The sequence below is a fragment of the Pseudophryne corroboree genome, chromosome 4, assembly GCF_028390025.1.
Source record: "Pseudophryne corroboree isolate aPseCor3 chromosome 4, aPseCor3.hap2, whole genome shotgun sequence".
NCBI lineage: Eukaryota > Metazoa > Chordata > Amphibia > Anura > Myobatrachidae > Pseudophryne > Pseudophryne corroboree.
This window is the reverse complement of record NC_086447.1, coordinates 815,492,946-815,510,949: the sequence shown is the minus strand read 5'-3', so window position 1 is coordinate 815,510,949 and position 18,004 is coordinate 815,492,946. Positions and strand designations below refer to the sequence as shown.

At 43.0% G+C, this 18,004-nt stretch overlaps 1 protein-coding gene and 1 long non-coding RNA gene across 12 annotated transcripts in view; one reads left to right on the top strand and one right to left on the bottom strand.

Moving 5' to 3' along the window:
- The window catches only part of LOC134910437 (uncharacterized), a 279,069-nt gene that overhangs the window by 165,159 nt on the left and 95,906 nt on the right, over positions 1-18,004 (top strand). The gene's annotated exons all lie outside the window — the stretch shown is intronic.
- The window catches only part of WDPCP (WD repeat containing planar cell polarity effector), an 804,278-nt gene continuing 787,255 nt past the window's right edge, over positions 982-18,004 (bottom strand). For 6 of the 11 annotated variants that reach the window (XM_063918450.1, XM_063918455.1, XM_063918457.1 and 3 more), the window contains 2 exons: positions 10,008-10,030; positions 984-1,199 (listed from right to left, as the gene is read on the bottom strand). In XM_063918450.1, the coding sequence (XP_063774520.1) occupies positions 1,149-1,199; positions 10,008-10,030 (74 nt within the window). In that variant the 3' untranslated portion in view covers positions 984-1,148. Of the gene's footprint in view, positions 1,200-10,007; positions 10,031-18,004 lie in introns of all 11 variants that reach the window. The other 5 variants (XM_063918456.1, XM_063918460.1, XM_063918461.1 and 2 more) reach the window with 4 other exon arrangements.

Genomic DNA, 18,004 nt, shown 5'->3' with positions numbered 1-18,004 from the left:
GTACCCCCTTTCTACCCTGGCCCTCTCTCTCAACCCTCTGTCTCACCTCTATTTTTCTCCCTCTTTCTCTCTGACTGCTAATATATGGTGCTAGGCACGCCACTCCAGTCGTGCACCCCCTTATAAAATGTGCTGCGCACGCCTATGCACATAGTAGAGCACCTTATACACATAATGCCACACATTAGTAATGCATTTATACACAATTCCACACAGTAATGCCCCTTACACATATGAGACACATTAATGTCCTTATAAACATAATGCACCTTACACATTATAACAACCTTTATTAATGCCCTTTTACACATAATGTCCCTTACACATATGCCACATTATTAATGCCCTTATACACATAATGACACACATAGTGCCCCCTACACATTTGCTGCACATTATTAGTGCCCCTATACACATAATGACACACATAAAGTAGTACCCTGTTACACATATGCCGCACATTATTAATGCCCTTATACACATAATGACACACACAGTGGCCCTTTACACATATGTTGCACATTATTAAAGCATTTTTACATGACACACATAATGCTCCTTACACATATTCTGAACACTACTGCACAACCAACCCACTCACATGCACACAGCACTCACACTTCCACCAACACTGTGACCTCTGCCTCTGCTTGGATACAGATGTGTCCTCACAAATCTTGCATCAATGCTAACGTCGGGTACCTTTTTTTTTTAATGAAAATGCATCTTATTTGCATTGCTATGTGACTAGGATGCACAAGCAGCTTCTGCTGATTAAACTGATATGCAGCATGCCTATATACTGTGTGAGACTGTGGCTGTATCTGCATATGAAATGCTACATACAGAATATAGGCATGCCGCATATCATTTTAATCAGCAGAAGCTGATGATGCCCCTAGGCATATCAAATGCCCTAGGCAATTGCCTAGTTTGCCTATGCCTATGGCCGGCTCTGCACAAGGACTACTATTAAACCGGATGTACACTTTGCATATTTTTATTTACTCTTTGAAAATAACTTACAAAAAATATATATATATATTTCTATGAATATACTATAAATTTACACCATCAAAAGCACAGTGGAAAATTTGACAAAATGAATGATTATTAAAGATGACATCTTGTTCTGTAGTCTGTTCTGGTCACACCAGGCCAAAGTGCACCACTTTCAGGGAGTCACTGCCAACTGTCTCCTGAAAAACAAAAACACACGTCTACTGTAGAGGTACACTGCAGCAACAGAACACAATAAGCACATGTAGAAAAAGTATTAAAGAAATGGAACAGCACTGTTGCAGGAATGTTTTATAGGGATGTAGTTATGTGACCTCCCTCTGCATCCCAAACATTGATAATCCCGACAGTTGGCATGCCGATTAAAAGGGACTTTTCCCACTCGTGGGTGTCCACGACACCCATAGAGTGGGAATAGAACCTGTGGTGCAGCGTGGCGAGTGCAGTGAGCCTGCAAGGGGCTTTGTTGTGCTTGCACCCGCCCACTGGCATTCTGTGGCCGGGATCCCGGCGTTGGGATGCTGACCACCAGGATCCCAGCCGCCGGTAACACATACCCAACCCGTTTTATATCTATATTACTTAAAAGTATTAATATTAAATACAAATAAAAAAAACAGGAGCAAATGTATAGATGATCATGGATCCCTGCTTTCTTTGAGATATAATTGCAAAAATATTATCATAATTTTTTTTTTACCCCAGCCTACATATGCTCATCATTACTAAGTATACTTCAAGTCACGTGCAGTTCTCATCCCATCATCAGCTTCTTACAAGCTCTCCTCCTATTACCTTCTCTCATAGAGAACCTCTTAGAGCTGCACCTCTTCTCCGGAACTCTCTGCCTCATTCAATCAGATTCTCTTCTAAATTCTCAAACTTAGAGGTGGATGGAAACGTATTTAATCAGAGGAGCATTTTGTAACCGCTCTTAGCTATTTTGTCTATGCTAATTGCCTTTCAAACCATCACAATTTCTATCAATTTGCCCCTATGCACACCTGACACCTAGTGTTTGTCTTGTTTCCTTTCGACTTTAGGGCAATGTGACACTTGAGCTTTTCACTCTTTAATATTACAGAGCGTTGGGGAAAACCACTACCAGAAAGGCTTACCAAAGTATCATAACCATTTTTCAGCAGCAATTTATCTGATTGTGTGACAGGTGCAGGAGAAATAACAGACTTCTATGAAGCACATCTTTCCTTTAGCTGTTGTCCTGCATGCAGCTATTTATCAGCTGCAGGAACAGAAATGTTGCTGTTTGACACACTGTGCAAAAAACATTAATTTCCACAGCTCATGGTAAGATTACAATAGAAACATTCCCCTTGTTATCCTTTAAGACTGTCGTATGTGACAGTAGCTTGAACTAAAGTAAATAATAATAATAATAATAATTTGAGACATAAAAATAAAATGAATCCCTACATTTCCATGTTTCTTGCTTTGCTACACAACCTGAATTTTCAGAATAGGGAAGCTGTTATTAACAAATCAACATGAAAGACCTTGACATTCTCACAAGCTATCATAAAGTATAAAATGGTTCTTATGGGGAAGTCCCAATAATGAGATTTTGGGTCCTGATATGGGGATATGTAAATCGTCATTTAGTAAACTGTTTGCCTTTAACTACTGAATGGGCAATATTTAGTATTACACCTGAGGGAACTTGAGTAGCACAAGGTGTTTGAAAACTGCTGATAATTGTGTCAGCTGTGGTAAAAAAAATGCATCCTCTAGATGTGGATACAACCTGCAGCCCCTCCATTTTCACTCATTTTGGGGAAACTTTTTTTTACATATTCAGAATGGAATGGCTAGAGGTCTCATTGCAAAAAATAGAAATTCACTAAAAATTCTTTAAGACATTGGAAAGTTATGTAGAGACCTTATCACAGATGGTTAAGGAATTAGTGTGGAAGTGTTTTAAAAACACAGTACACGAGACACGTGTATATGAACAAGATTGTATTTTATTCCATTTGGTTTTCTTTTTGCCTTTTGGAAAACACCATTGTGAAAATGTATGATTGAACCACTATTACTGTATTCTGGATAATTGCTCACAATGAGTGTGACATTCTACATGCAAACGATAATAGTTTCTATGTAAATTTATGTCAAGCTTCAATAAAATAAACTTTTGATTTAAAAAAAAAAGTGTAACATGGTTAGACACTTTCCTCTAAAATATCTTCAAGCTCAACATCATGCAGTCATGGACTTGCGGACTCTGTCACCAGTTGACCACAACCCATTAGACCACTTTGTATCTACTAACAGGTTCATTCCATGTCAAATCACCCAGAAAAATTTCATTATGACACCCATTAACTCAGATTTTAATGAAACTTTGTACACTTGATACTATACTATTTTTTCTATAGGCCTCTTAGTTTTTTAGATATAGAGGGTCAAAGTTTAGAAAAATTGCTCGGAAATGCCACTCCTGATGCTCCGTTTTTATGTGAAGTGTATGTGGAAACAAATTCTATCTCATTCCTTAATACACATATCACTTTGAAATGTTGCCCCTTTGTCAATCAAAATATGGCCTCTACAGAAGAAAGAAGACATATTTTATGTTCGGGTGTGCAATATCATTTCCTCTGTCAGCCCTCCTATCACAAAGCATACGGAAAGGATGTATTACTTCCCTGAAAAGGAAGTTGATTATGTACAACGGCAGCACAGTCTCAACTTCAGTCAATGCATAAGAAACTCTTCGTTCTCCTGAAGCACATTGCTGGAAATCATATGTTTTCCCCTTCAGTGACACTACAAAGCTGCTCAAAGAGTTGAAATACATTTCAAACACATATTTACAACCTTGTGTTATCACTTACACAATGGTGTGAAAATTTGCTAGTGCTGACCTGACCCATTCTTTAGACTTCTAAAACTATAAACAGGTTCCAAACATAAGGTATCTTCAGCTTTATTCGATTACATAGTCAGTGTGGTTGAAAAGCGGCAAAATGCCCATCAGGGTCAACCTGTATTCTGTGTTAAGATGTTCATATTATCATGCACTTGCTGGAGTAATGGTTTAGTACTAATTGACAGCTATGAATCTTACCCATATAATTGAATGTCAATATGTTAAATGCTATAGCCCTGGATACATTTTCCAGTTAGAAATTTGTCCAATCCATTTTCAAATGCGTTTACAGAGTCTGCCATTATCACCTTCTCCAACAGGGAGTTCCAAATCTTAATTGCCCTTACCGTGAAGAACCCTTTCCTACGATGTGTACGGAATTTTCTCTCCTCTAGCCTCATTGAGTGCCCACGTGTCCTATACAGAGTTCTTTTAATAAACAAATCTGCTGCTAGCTCCTTGTAATGACCCTTTACATATTTGAAGATATTAATAATATCTTTTCTAGTGTATACATAATTATTTAACCTATTAAGCCTTTCCTCGTACTCCAGTGTTTCTAACCCTTTAATCAATTTAGTAGCTCTTCTTTGAACTCTTTCTAGTTCCCCGATATCTTTTTTATAATACGGTGCCCAGAACTGAACACAATATTCCAGGTGCGGCTGTACCAATGATTTGTACAGTGGCAGGATTACATCCGCGTCCCTTGTCTCAATGCCCCGTTTAATGCACACAAGCACTTTACTTGCCTTCTTTGCTGCAATTTGACATTGTGTACTGTTATTAAGCCTATTCTCTATGAGCACCCCCAAATCTTCCAACATAGTTACCCCTATATTTTCCCCATCTAGAGTATAGGATGCAAGTGTGTTTTTTGTCCCAAAATGCATAACTTTGCATTTTTCTATATTGAACCTCATTCTCCATTTAGACGCCCAGGTTTGAAGTTTAAATAAGTCATTCTGTAGAGACTCCACATCGCCTTCTGAATTAATTACCTTACACAGTTTAGTATCATCTACAAAGATTGAAACTGTGCTTTCCAGGCCTATTCCTAGATCATTGATAAATATAGTGAACAGCAGTGGGCCAAGAACGGACCCTTGTGGTATTCCGCTGACTACTTGTGCCCAGCTGGAGAGCATCCCATTGACCACTACTCGTTGTACTCTGTTATCCAGCCAATTACTTATCCATCTACAAATAGTATATCCTAGGCCAAGTTCCCTTAATTTGTTGATCAGTCTCCTATGAGGCACTGTATCAAAGGCTATTGCAAAATCTAAATACACCACGTCCACTGCTTTTCCCTGATCTAGATTCTCGCTCCCTTCCTCGTAGAAGCTAATTAAGTTGGTTTGACATGATCTGTCCCTTACAAACTCATGCTGACTTTTGCTAATAAACTTAGTAGCCTGTAGGTGCTCCTCTATGCTATCCCTCAAAATGCCTTCCAATATTTTACCCACTAGTGAGGTTAAACTAACTGGTCTATAGTTTCCAGGATTGCTTTTTGTTCCCTTTTTAAATAAAGGCACTACCTCAGCTATGCGCTAATCCTTTGGTACCATGCCTGATCTAATTGAACTATGGAAAATCAAGTATAGGGGTTTTGCTAGCTGTGACCTAAGCTCCCTAATAACCCTCGGATGAAAACCGTCTGGGCCTGGTGATTTATTAATCTTTACCTTGCTTAGTCTCTCCAGGATTACTTCCTCACTTAAACAAGCCTCAAGCCACGAGTCATTAACTTCCCTGTTGCTATGCACTACTGTCACCGGCTCGTCCTCCCTGGAGAATACTGAGGAAAAAAAGTTGTTCAATATTTCTTTTAATTTGTCGTCATTTATCAAAGCTCCCAATTCATCTTTTAATGGGCCTATGTTCTCCTTCTTTAACTTTTACTGTTTATATATTTATAAAACTTTTTAGGATTGGTTTTACTCTCTATAGCGATTTGCTTTTCGTTTACAATTTCAGCTGCTCTTATTACTTTTTTTAATCTTTTATTGCATTCCTTGTAATACTGGAATGAATCCTCATCTCCATTAGATTTAAATGTTTTGATAGCACGCCTCTTATTAGCCATTGCTTCCTTGACCTCCTTATTGAGCCACACTGGTTTGTGCTTAGTACTCCTGCGTTTACTGCTCATGGGAATGAATTTGTGAATATTGCTTTCGAGCAACCATTTTAAAGCATCCCACATTTCTGATGTGTCCTTGCCTTGAAACAAAACTTCCCAGTCAATGTCGTTTAGTGCCCGTCTCAGCAGATTGAAGTTAGCCTTTCTAAAGTTAAATGTTTTGGTCGCTCCCTTATAGCTATGTTTCTTGAAACTGATGTCGAATGAGATCATATAGTGATCACTGTTTCCCAAGGTCTCCCCAACTTTAGTGTTTGACATAATGTCCACATTATTGGTAATAACAAGGTCCAGAATAGTTTTACCTCTAGTTGGGTCCTTGACTAATTGAGTCAAGTATTGGTCCTTTAATGTATTTAAGAACCTGCTGCTCCTAGTTTTTACACGTGAATTGTTACTCCAATTTGTATCAGGATAGTTAAAAATCACCTAACACTAGGATGTCCCCCATTCCCACAGCACTTTCAATTTGTTGTAAAAGTTGTTCCTTGTCATGAACGCTGATATCCGGTTGCTTGTAGCACGTGCCCATGACTAGTTTCTTTGCTTCAATGCACCCACTTGTGATCTCAACCCATAGCAACTCCGTTATCTCCAGCCCCCTCGTAAATACCATCAATTAAGATTGGTTTTAGAGATGGTTTAACAAAGAGACATACCCCTCCTCCCCTTTTGGTAACCCTGTCCCTCCTGAAAAGAGAAAATCCCTCCAAATTTGCAACCCAGTCGTGATAGTCGTCCCACCATGTTTCCGTAATACCTATAATATCACACTGAGACTGTGATACAAGCCTTTCCAATTCCCCCATTTTCCCTGATAGGCTTCTTGCATTCGCAAGCATACAATTTAGCTTAGTATCTCCCCTGGAGGTTTGTTTTATTGGTGACTTATCTATATTTTCCAGCGCCTTGTCTAGAATTAACCTAACCGACTGTTAATCTCCTCCCTCCCTTTCTCCCCATCATACATATTTATTTATTTTATTTATTAACAGTTTTTTATATAGCGCAGCAAATTCCGTTGCGCTTTACAATTTGAAATAACAATAACAAACTGGGTGATAACAGTCATAGAGGTAGGACAGCCTCTCTCATTAATATCTCTATTTGATCTATTAAGACTTGCTAAGCCCCCCCCCCCGATGTTAGTATCTTCCCTTATGCTATGGGCATCATTTCCTATATACCGTATTGTTGCGCCACAATCGTCTTTAGGTAATGAATTGGGAATATATTGGGCAATACTTGTGTCTGTATTTCCAGTGTCAATAATTACACATGCAAATACCCTTGTCCTTGCCGACTTATCTTTCGCTCCCCCCTTCTCCACCCCCAATTTGTTCACTACCCCCATCCTTGCTGTTCTCACTGATTGACCCATAGCTTCTAGCTAAACCCTCACCCCAGGCTCCTAGTTTAAAAGCTCCTCCAACCTTCTAACCATCCTGCCCCCCAGCGCCGCTGTCCCCTCCTCATTCAGGTGCAATCCATCGCAACAAAAAAGATGGCGCCTGACTAAGAAGTCCGCCCAGTTTTCGCAGAACACAAACCCCTCCTTCCTACACCAGTCTATAAGCCATACATTTACCTCCCTAATCTCCCTCTGCCTTCCTGGGCTAGTGCGTGGCACTGGTAATATTTCAGAGAATATTACCCTAGATGTCCTTGCCTTAAGTTTCTTGCATAATTCCCTATAGTCTTTCTTAAGGACATCCCACCTACCACTAACTTTGTCATTGGTGCCAACATGCACCAAGACCGCCGGGTCTTTACTAGCCCCTCCCAACAATCTGTCTACCCGGTCTGACTGTACGGCGATCAATGTGTTACATAAATGGATATCTCTATAGCTTTCTTATTACATTTTTACATTAATGTTTCTTTTATCTTTAAATGTATTTAACTATCACTGTTTTTATTTTCTTGTAGTTTTCTGTACTTGAAGAACATTCTAGGATTTGAGCTGTGTTATCTTTACCAATCTATTCTCCAGCTTCAATCTTTGCAAACCTGACTTTCTTTTTACATATTTTGCTACTTTTCTACAATTTTTTTGTATTTTTTTTTAGTTTTTAACAATTTAAAGTCTATATTGCTGTGAGAAAAAGCTTGTCCAGTCTACAAGCTTCAATGCTTCTCTAAAATGATTCAAATCAGTCCTCCTAAAATTAATAACTTGTAGCTTCCTTACATTAACGGAAATTGAAGGAAAATGTTGGAGGCTGGAGGTGCGGAAGCTGTATATATATTGTGAATGACTTACCACTTTAAAAATACAAGCATTCTCGCACAATCTCTTGCACCACCAACTTCTCATACCGTATTACATTTACCCCTATGTGGGGTATTTAATTAGGGATGTTTTCCGCCTAGGCGGAAAAAAATGCACTTTTCCCTATTTTAAAAAAATGCACTTTTCCCTATTTTTTAGAGCGAAAGGGGAAACGGCCCTATTCAATAGCAGGGCCCTTTTTTCGCCTAGGTGAAAAATTCGGCAGGAGCGAAAAACATGAGGATTTATGTATCCACTTGTATTCGCACCTCCGCTGGTGAAAACGTGGAACATTTTCGCAGATTTTGAGGCATTTTTCACCAATGCCTTCTTACTAGAAAAAAGTGAAAAGGTATTGGTCAAATGCCTTAAAAACAGGCAAAAACGTCCGGCAATTGAATATGCACGAGGGCGAATTCAATAACTCCGAAATTATCGGAGCTAATTCAATACCACCCTGTCTTTAAAATCCATACAAATCGTAAACCATTGCCAAAGTCACTAGTTTCATTGTGTTCATTTATACAGCTATGTTTAAAATCATCCATAAGGAGAACCACATTTGTATTTGCTGTCCCTTCCCTTCAGAACAACAATTGGGATTCTGTACAATAGATTATGCTAGGTGACTTCTAACATACCCCAATTAACACTCTGCTGGTGTCTTTATCCTCATAAGGATTACACATTATTCCTTCCACTGAGGAGCTAAACAACTTTTTACATATGAACAAGCCCTTCTTTCCTTCCTACCATTCCTGATATATTATTACAAATTAGTTACCAGTTGTGATTTTCCTATTTTGTTTGGACTTCTGGCAATTAATATCATACATATACTTTTTACTTTTACATTTTTGTACCTCCTTTCCCCTTTTTTTTAGCTCCTCCTCTACTGCCCCTGACTTTGTCCTGTACCCGATGAACACTATCCTGTATGCTGCTACTAAATTCCATAGCTTCTAGTTTAAAATCTCAAGCCTTCTATCTCAATAGCACAGGCTGCCCCTCCCCATTTAAGTAAGCCCCTTCCATCTGTAAATTATTTCACTGGACAGATTATTTTTTACAGTTCCCTAAAAGTCTACACTAACTACTCATATATTCACTGGCGTTTCTATAATGGGTGCAGTGTGTGTGGTGCACCCATTTTTTTAATACTCACCCCTCCGGAGTCCCATGCTGTTAAATTAAACCCATGCTGGTGCTGTTAAAACCTTGTGAAAATGGCGCAGCGGGCATTTTCACAGAGTTCTGCGAATGCGCAAAATAGAGAAATCTCTGGAAAATGTCCACCGTGCCATTTTCCCGGAGATCTGCGCATGCGCAGTAGTCTGAGCCCTCTAGTGCTCAGACTCTACAGCGCTCCTGCAGAGAGGAGGGGGCCCGTACGGAGGTGGCAGCACATGGGCCTCCTCCTTTCTTAAAGCGCCCCTGCATACATTAATTTATATCCATACGATACTGCTGTATTTCAGGTGTCTATGAAACATAGAAAACACAACTTAGATCGACCTTGCTTCACGGTTACAGCCCGATTTGTTTACTCCCATGATATTCAGAGAACTGTCTGTCTACTTCTGTGTCATGGGTACTGATATGACAGAATAATCACCAACGCAGTATCCTTACAAGTACAGCAACGCACAGTATCATTTACATGAATATGAACATACCTCTGCTGTTGAATTCTCGTCACCTAGAAAAGGAAATAGGAAAACCTTAAATTAGTATTTAGAACATGTTAAATAAACGAGAAGTTAAAACAGTTTTTCAACTTATGGTAAAGCACTATGGGTCATTTGTACTAATTAATGACATTTATGTTTAAACTGTTCTAAATGTACTAGACATTATGTTCATACAAAATAATATGCAAGTGAGGAAGCAGTGACCAGCCAATCAAAAGCACAACGCTCATAGGCAAATGCAATGGGGTTTTCCAGTTGCCCAGTAAACCCGCATGCTCCAGCCGAGATCGGTATGAAATAACGAAAGGTCAAAATCCCGACAGCAATTGACAGACTGTCAAAATCCCGACAAGGTCAAAATCCCGACATGGACAAAATACAGACATTTAAAATACAGACAATGTCAAAATATCGACATGTAAAATGTCGACAGGTCAAAATACAGACACAAGTTTTCATTGTTTTTTGGTGTGTATGTCGACATGGGCACCAAATAATTGTACAGCTGCGCTCGCTATGCTTAGCACACTATTATATTCCCCCTCCAGGTCCACTGGGATGGTAAAGTATGAACAAGTCGGTTTCAATGAAAAAAATCATGAAAAACTGATGTCGACTTTTCGACCTGTCGACATTATGTCGGTATTTTGACCTTGTCAGGATTTTGACCGTCGGTCAATTACTGTCGGTATTTTGACCGTCGTGATTTTGATTGTCGGTAAACTGACTGCATCCCCTCCAGCCAGTGCCTCAAATCAATACCAAAAATAGCATTAATGTATAATATAATTTTACTGGAGCCATTTCCGTCACTTGCAGTTTATGAGATGGAACAGAGCTACTGCGCATGGTAGCTTTTCCTACCAAGTCTGCTGTGTGCACGCACCAGACCAGAGTAGCTGCCAGCAAGAAGTGTCTAAACATGAACTTGGAAAACATGTCCTTAGAAAGCTCAGTTCTGTCTACTACTGGTTATATTATGTATGCATATTTATTATGGGATGTTTAACCTTTTCCTAACCACTTATGTAATTGATATGTGAGAAATATGTTTGATACTGAAAATTGGTATTTTAGACTGTCTTCCTTACATAACCTATACTATGAACCATCCACAGTGTGAATAAATACTGTATTACATACACTAGCCAGTTTATAAGGAGACCAATGTATAAGTTTCTCCTACTGGACTTGCCTCAATGCTCCAGAAAGCCAGGGACTTGGATTGTGGAATCTGGCCCACACCCAGAATAAAAGTGGAGAAGTTGTCCAAAGCAACTAATAAGCTATTACCCATCGTTTTACAGAATGTACTTGATAAACACTAGCTATAAGCACCTTGGTTGCTATGGACAACTTCTCCACTAGTCCTCTTCTCCACTCTTTAAAAAACTTTATTAGTAACTGACAAACTGTTTAAGATTGAATTAGGTCAAGAACTTCTATTTAAAACTCATTCAACCCAATTATATTAAAGAGGGCTCCTCCCCTAACCGCAGTGCAAATGACATCATGAAGTTTCAAAAGATGAGGCCAGAAGCAGGAAGCTGGGCATGAGTATCCTAAGGATGCATCCAGCAGTTTTCCACAAGCTGTAGACAGGTGGCACACATGCAGCTCCTTAAATTTTGTGCACTGTGTGGTGGCACCAGTTGCCCTGAGAATCTGGCCCAACATAGCAGCTGCAACCACCATAAAGCAGGTAGTTCCACCATTGTTAATTATATCAGCATTATTTAAGACAAAAAACGAGTTTTATGGTAAGAAATTACCTTTGTTAAAACTCTTTCTGCGAGGTACACTGGGCTCCACAAGGAAAGACATAGGGGTGTAGAGTAGGATCTTGATCCGAGGCACCAACAGGCTCAAAAGCTTTGACTGTTCCCAGAATGCATAGCGCCGCCTCCTCTATAACCCCTCCTCCCTGCACAGGAGCTCAGTTTTTAGTTAACCAGCCCAATGCAGTAGTAGGAAAAGAGACGACAACGGTTAGTAGCCACATACACCACACTCTCACGACAGTAGAAGTATCAGCGGGTAATGCCATACCAAACCAAAGAAGCTAAGTACGTCAGGGTGGGCGCCTTGTGGAGCCCAGTGTACCTCGCAGAAAGAGTTTTAACAAAGGTAAGTTCTTACCATAAAATTCGTTTTCTGCTGCGAGGTACATTGGGCTCCACAAGGATAGACATAGGGGATGTCCTAAAGCAGTTCCTTATGGGAGGGGACGCACTATAGCGGGCACAAGAACCCGGCGTACAAAGGAAGCATCCTGGGAAGCGGAAATATCGAATGCATAGAATTGTTCAAGGGTCGCACCACGGCGGGCCGCCCAAGAAGGTCCAACAGGCCGAGTAGAATGGGCCGTAATGTGAGCAGGATCTGATAGACCAACCCACACATAAGCATGTGCAATCACCATTCTAATCCATCTGGCCAAAGTTTGCTTGTGAGCAGGCCAGCCGCGTTTGTGAAATCCAAACAACACAAAGAGAGAATCTTATTTCCTAATAGAAGCAGTTCTCTTCACATAGATACGGAGAGCCCGTACCACATCCAAAGACCGCTCTTTGGGAGACAGATCAGGAGAGACAAGGGCCGGAACCACAATCTCCTGATTAAGGTGGAACGAAGAAACCACCTTAGGCAAATAACCGGGACGAGTCCTAAGAACCGCCGGGTCACAGTGACATATCAGATATGGTGAACTACAAGACAAGGCACCCAAATCCGACACTCTTCTAGCTGAAGAAATAGCCAGCAGAAACACCACCTTAAGGGAAAGCCACTTAAGATCAGCTGAACCAAGAGGTTCAAACGGAGACTCTTGTAACGCCTCCAAAACCACCGACAAGTCCCAAGGAGCCACAGGCGGGACATAGGGATATTGGATACCCTGAGTGAAGGTATGCACATCAGGTAAGGTCGCAATCTTTCTCTCACACCAACAAGGCAGACATTTGAACCTTGAGGGAGGCCAGACGCAGGCCTAAGTCCAGGCCCTGCTGAAGAAAGGCCAACAACTTGGCTATACTAAACTTGGAAGCGTCATAATCGTTAGATGCGCACCAAACAAAGTAAGAATGCCAGACCCTATAGTAAATCCGAGCAGAAGCTGGTTTCCGGGCCCGCAACATAGTTTGAATGACCGCTTCAGAAAACTCTTTAGGCCTCAAGACGGAAGCTTCAAGAGCCACGCCGTCAAAGATAGCCGGGCTAGGTCCTGGTAGACACAGGGGCCCTGAACGAGGAGGTCTGGGCGTTGTGGAAGTAGAATTAGATGCTCTGACGATAGGCCCTGCAGGTCTGAGAACCAGTGCCATCTGGGCCACGCTGGAGCTATGAGAAGCAGGATTCCTCTTTCTTGCTTGAATTTCCCAAGTACCCTGGGCAGGAGTGACACCGGAGGGAACACGTACGGCAGCCGAAACCTCCACGGCACCGCCAGTGCATCCACGAATGCTGTTTGAGGATCCCTTGTCCTTGCTCCGAAGACCGGAACCTTGTGATTGTGTCGAGACGCCATCAGATCTACGTCTGGAAGGCCCCACTTTTCCACTAGGAGTTGAAACACTTCTGGATGGAGGCCCCACTCGCCGGCATGTACGTCCTGATGACTGAGAAAGTCCTCTTCCCAATTCAGGACTCCCGGAATGAATATTGCCGATATGGCCGGTAGAAGGCGTTCCGCCCAATGTAGAATCCGTGAGACTTCCTTCATTGCCAAACGGCTTCGAGTGCCACCTTGATGATTTATGTAAGCCACTGTGGTGGCATTGTCCGAATGTACTTGAACAGGACGGTACTGAATTAAATGCTGGGCCAGGTTCAACGCATTGAAGACCGCCCGCAATTCCAGAATGTTGATCGAGAGGAGAGATTCCTCCTTGGTCCACCGACCCTGAAGGGAGTGTTGCTCCAGCACCGCTCCCCAACCTCTGAGACTGGCATCTGTCGTCAACAGGACACAGTCGGATATCCAGAAGGGACGGCCCCTGCACAATCGTTGGTCCTGGAGCTACCAGTGCAGCGACAGACGGACCTCCAGAGTCAATGAGATCATGTGAGACCTGATCCGGTGAGGCAGGCCGTCCCACTTGGCTAGAATCAGCCTCTGGAGGGGGCGAGAATTAAATTGAGTATACTCCACCATGTCGAATGCTGACACCATGAGGCCCAGCACCTGCATCGCCAAATGTATCGACACTTGCGGATGAGAAAGGAAGCAACGAATCCTGTCCTGAAGCTTCAGGACTTTCTCCCGAGACAAGAACAACCGCTGGTTGTGAGTGTCCAATAGCGCTCCCAGGTGCACCATGCTCTGAGCAGGGACCAGGGAGGATTTCTTCCAGTTGATGAGCCACCTGTGGGCTTGTAGAAACCGGACAGTCATATCCAGATGACGTAGGAGAATTTCTGGGGAATTTGCCAGGATTAACAAGTTGTTCAGATACGGCAGTATCCTGACCCCTTGATGGCGGAGTACCACCGTCATCACCGCCATGACTTTGGTGGAGACTCGCGGAGCCGTAGTTAAACCAAAAGGTAACGCCCGAAACTGGTAATGGAGGTTGCCAATCGCAAACCTCAGGTATTGCTGATGTGACACTGCTATAGGAATATGCAGGTAAGCATCCTGTATGTCCAGGGAGACCATGTAGTCCCCAGGTTCTAAGGCCAGAACTATAGAGCGAAGGGTTTCCAAACGGAACTTGGAAACTTTCACAAACCTGTTCAATGCCTTGAGGTTGAGAATGGGCCGGGATGACCCATTCGGTTTCGGGACTAGAAACAGCGGAGAATAGTACCCCCGGCCCCTCTGAGCAAAAGGCACCTGTACTACGACTCCTGTATCCAGAAGGGTCTGTACCACCGAATGTAGAGTTTTTGCCTTTGCCTGGTCCAACGGGACGTCTGTCCGGCAAAATCGATGAGGGGGTCGGTTTTTGAAGGCTATGACGTAACCTTGAGTGACGACTTCCCGTACCCAGGCATCTGAAGTGGTCTTCAACCATTCCTGGGTATACCCTAGAAGTAGGCCCCCCACCCAGGGTGAGGCCCGCTCCGTCATGTGGCAGGCTTATCGGTCTTGGAAGCTGGCTGACGGGCAGCCCAGGCTCTTTTGGGCTTCGGCTTACCAGGTTTGGAAGTGCGGGCCTGCTTGTTGTACGCCTGACCTTTTGCTTTACCTGAAGGACGAAAGGGGCGAAAGGACGTACCTTTAGCCTTCAACACAGAAGGAGCGGTACTTGGCAGACAGGCAGTTTTGGCAGTAGCCAAGTCAGCCACTATCTTATTTAAGTCCTCCCCAAACAGAATATCTCCCTTGAAAGGGAGTACCTCCAGGGTTTTTCTAGAGTCCAGATCCACAGACCCGGATCTCAGCCACAATATCCGGCGAGCCAGGACTGATGTAGTAGAAGCCTTGGCTGCCAGGATACAGGCATCAGAAGCCGCCTCTTTAATATAGTGAGAAGCTGTGACAATATATGACAAGCATTGTCTAGCATGGTCAGAAGAGATTTCAGCTTCTAACTCTAGGGCCCATGCTTCAATAGCCTCTGCAGCCCATGTCGCTGCAATAGTGGGCCTTTGTGCAGCACCCGTGAGGGTGTAAATCGCTTTCAGACAACCCTCCACACGTTTATCTGTAGGCTCTTTCAGAGACGTGATGGTAATGACAGGTAGAGCTGAGGAAACCACCATCCTAGCCACATGTGAGACCACTGGAGGAGGAGGCGTTTCCCAATTTTTAGACAGCTCTGGTGCGAGGGGATAGCGAGCCAGCATCTTCTTTTGAGGCACAAACTTCTTACCCGGGTTTCCCCAGGGTTCCTGACGTATATCCACTAGGTGGTCAGAGTGAGGTAAAACATGTTTAACCACCTTCTGACGCTTGAACCTATCTGGTTTCTTAGGAGGGTCGGATGGCTCGGGATCATCCGTAATCTGTAAAATTAACTTAATAGCCTCCAAAAGATCAGGAACATCCACATGTGAACTACCCTCCCCATCAGCAGTATCTGTGTCAGAATCTGTGGGGTCAGTGTAAGTGCCATCTTCATCAGACGAGGTGTCAGTGACAGCAGTGGATTGTGAGAAGATAAGAGCTCGCTTAGATGACCCCTTGGTCTTAGGCGAGCGAGAGTCAGACTTTTTATTAGTCAAGGACTGGTTCAACTTCATCAATAGAGCAGATAAATTATCCGCCCATGGCGGGTTAGCTGCGGGGACCACATACGGTTGCACCGGCATAAGAGGTCCCATAGGGGGTGTTAGTTTAGTAACTAGCATATGTAGAAGCGTGGAGAAAGTAGCCCATGGTGGGTCATTGTGTACCCCCAATGCCACAGTCCCACTGGGGGGCAAGGAGCCCCCAGAACCAGAGCCCACAGCTGCTGAAGTCTCCTCATAGTGATGTGGTGTCAGCAACACCGGCAGTGTGTTCAGCCCCAGAACCGTTACCTTCAGAAGCAGACATGATATAACTTGCAGTATCAGGTAACACAGTACAATGGCAGCAGCACAATACCTCTTACCCAAACCCCTGCGCAGTGTAGTCAGCACAAGCAGAGATACAGTAGAGATATAGTGACTAAAATCACAGAGAAAAATACGTATTAGAGTATATCTTGTGAAAATCCTATATAATTATAAAACCTGATGCACCAAGCCCCCTCAGGTTATAGATTTAGGGATAGCAAGTTGAGTGAGAGACACAAAATGGAAACCACTCAGCAAGCTAATGCACACACATATAGTCACAGTTAAACAATGCAGAGGTTATTACTAACAATAATACTGCACTGGACCAGCTTATATAGCTATGTAGTCAATAGATATAACACTGCACAGTAAGAACTGGATGTATATCACAGGGTACTTGTACCAGTGAACCCTGACTAAATGCACTCTTTCTTAACTAACACTGTCTAATTGACATGTAGAATACTTAAGTGTCATGTAAAGTCACAGCGCTGACAACCAGGCGGCTTTACACAGGAGGATTTGCCCAAGCAGCCCAGGAACAGTGTAGCTGAGAGAAATGGCGCCCAAACACTGCAGGGAGTGAGGGAGGGACAGATATGCAGCTCCAGGGCGGGAACATTTGCTGGAAATGGCGCCCTGGGGCTGGGGGAGGGGCTCCAGGTCTAAGCCTTATCCCCCTGCTGGCAAAAACACCGGGTACTGTGGGCTACTAGTAAAAATAAGAATTTACTTACCGATAATTCTATTTCTCATAGTCCGTAGTGGATGCTGGGAACTCCGTAAGGACCATGGGGAATAGCGGCTCCGCAGGAGACTGGGCACATCTAAAGAAAGCTTTAGGACTAGCTGGTGTGCACTGGCTCCTCCCCCTATGACCCTCCTCCAAGCCTCAGTTAGGATACTGTGCCCGGACGAGCGTACATAATAAGGAAGGATATTGAATCCCGGGTAAGACTCATACCAGCCACACCAATCACACCGTACAACTTGTGATCTGAACCCAGTTAACAGTATGATAACAACGAAGGAGCCTCTGAAAAGATGGCTCACAACAACAATAACCCGATTTAGTTAACAATAACTATGTACAAGTATTGCAGACAATCCGCACTTGGGATGGGCGCCCAGCATCCACTACGGACTATGAGAAATAGAATTATCGGTAAGTAAATTCTTATTTTCTCTGACGTCCTAGTGGATGCTGGGAACTCCGTAAGGACCATGGGGATTATACCAAAGCTCCCAAACGGGCGGGAGAGTGCGGATGACTCTGCAGCACCGAATGAGAGAACTCCAGGTCCTCCTCAGCCAGGGTATCAAATTTGTAGAATTTAGCAAACGTGTTTGCCCCTGACCAAGTAGCTGCTCGGCAAAGTTGTAAAGCCGAGACCCCTCGGGCAGCCGCCCAAGATGAGCCCACTTTCCTTGTGGAATGGGCTTTTACAGATTTTGGCTGTGGCAGGCCTGCCACAGAATGTGCAAGCTGAATTGTA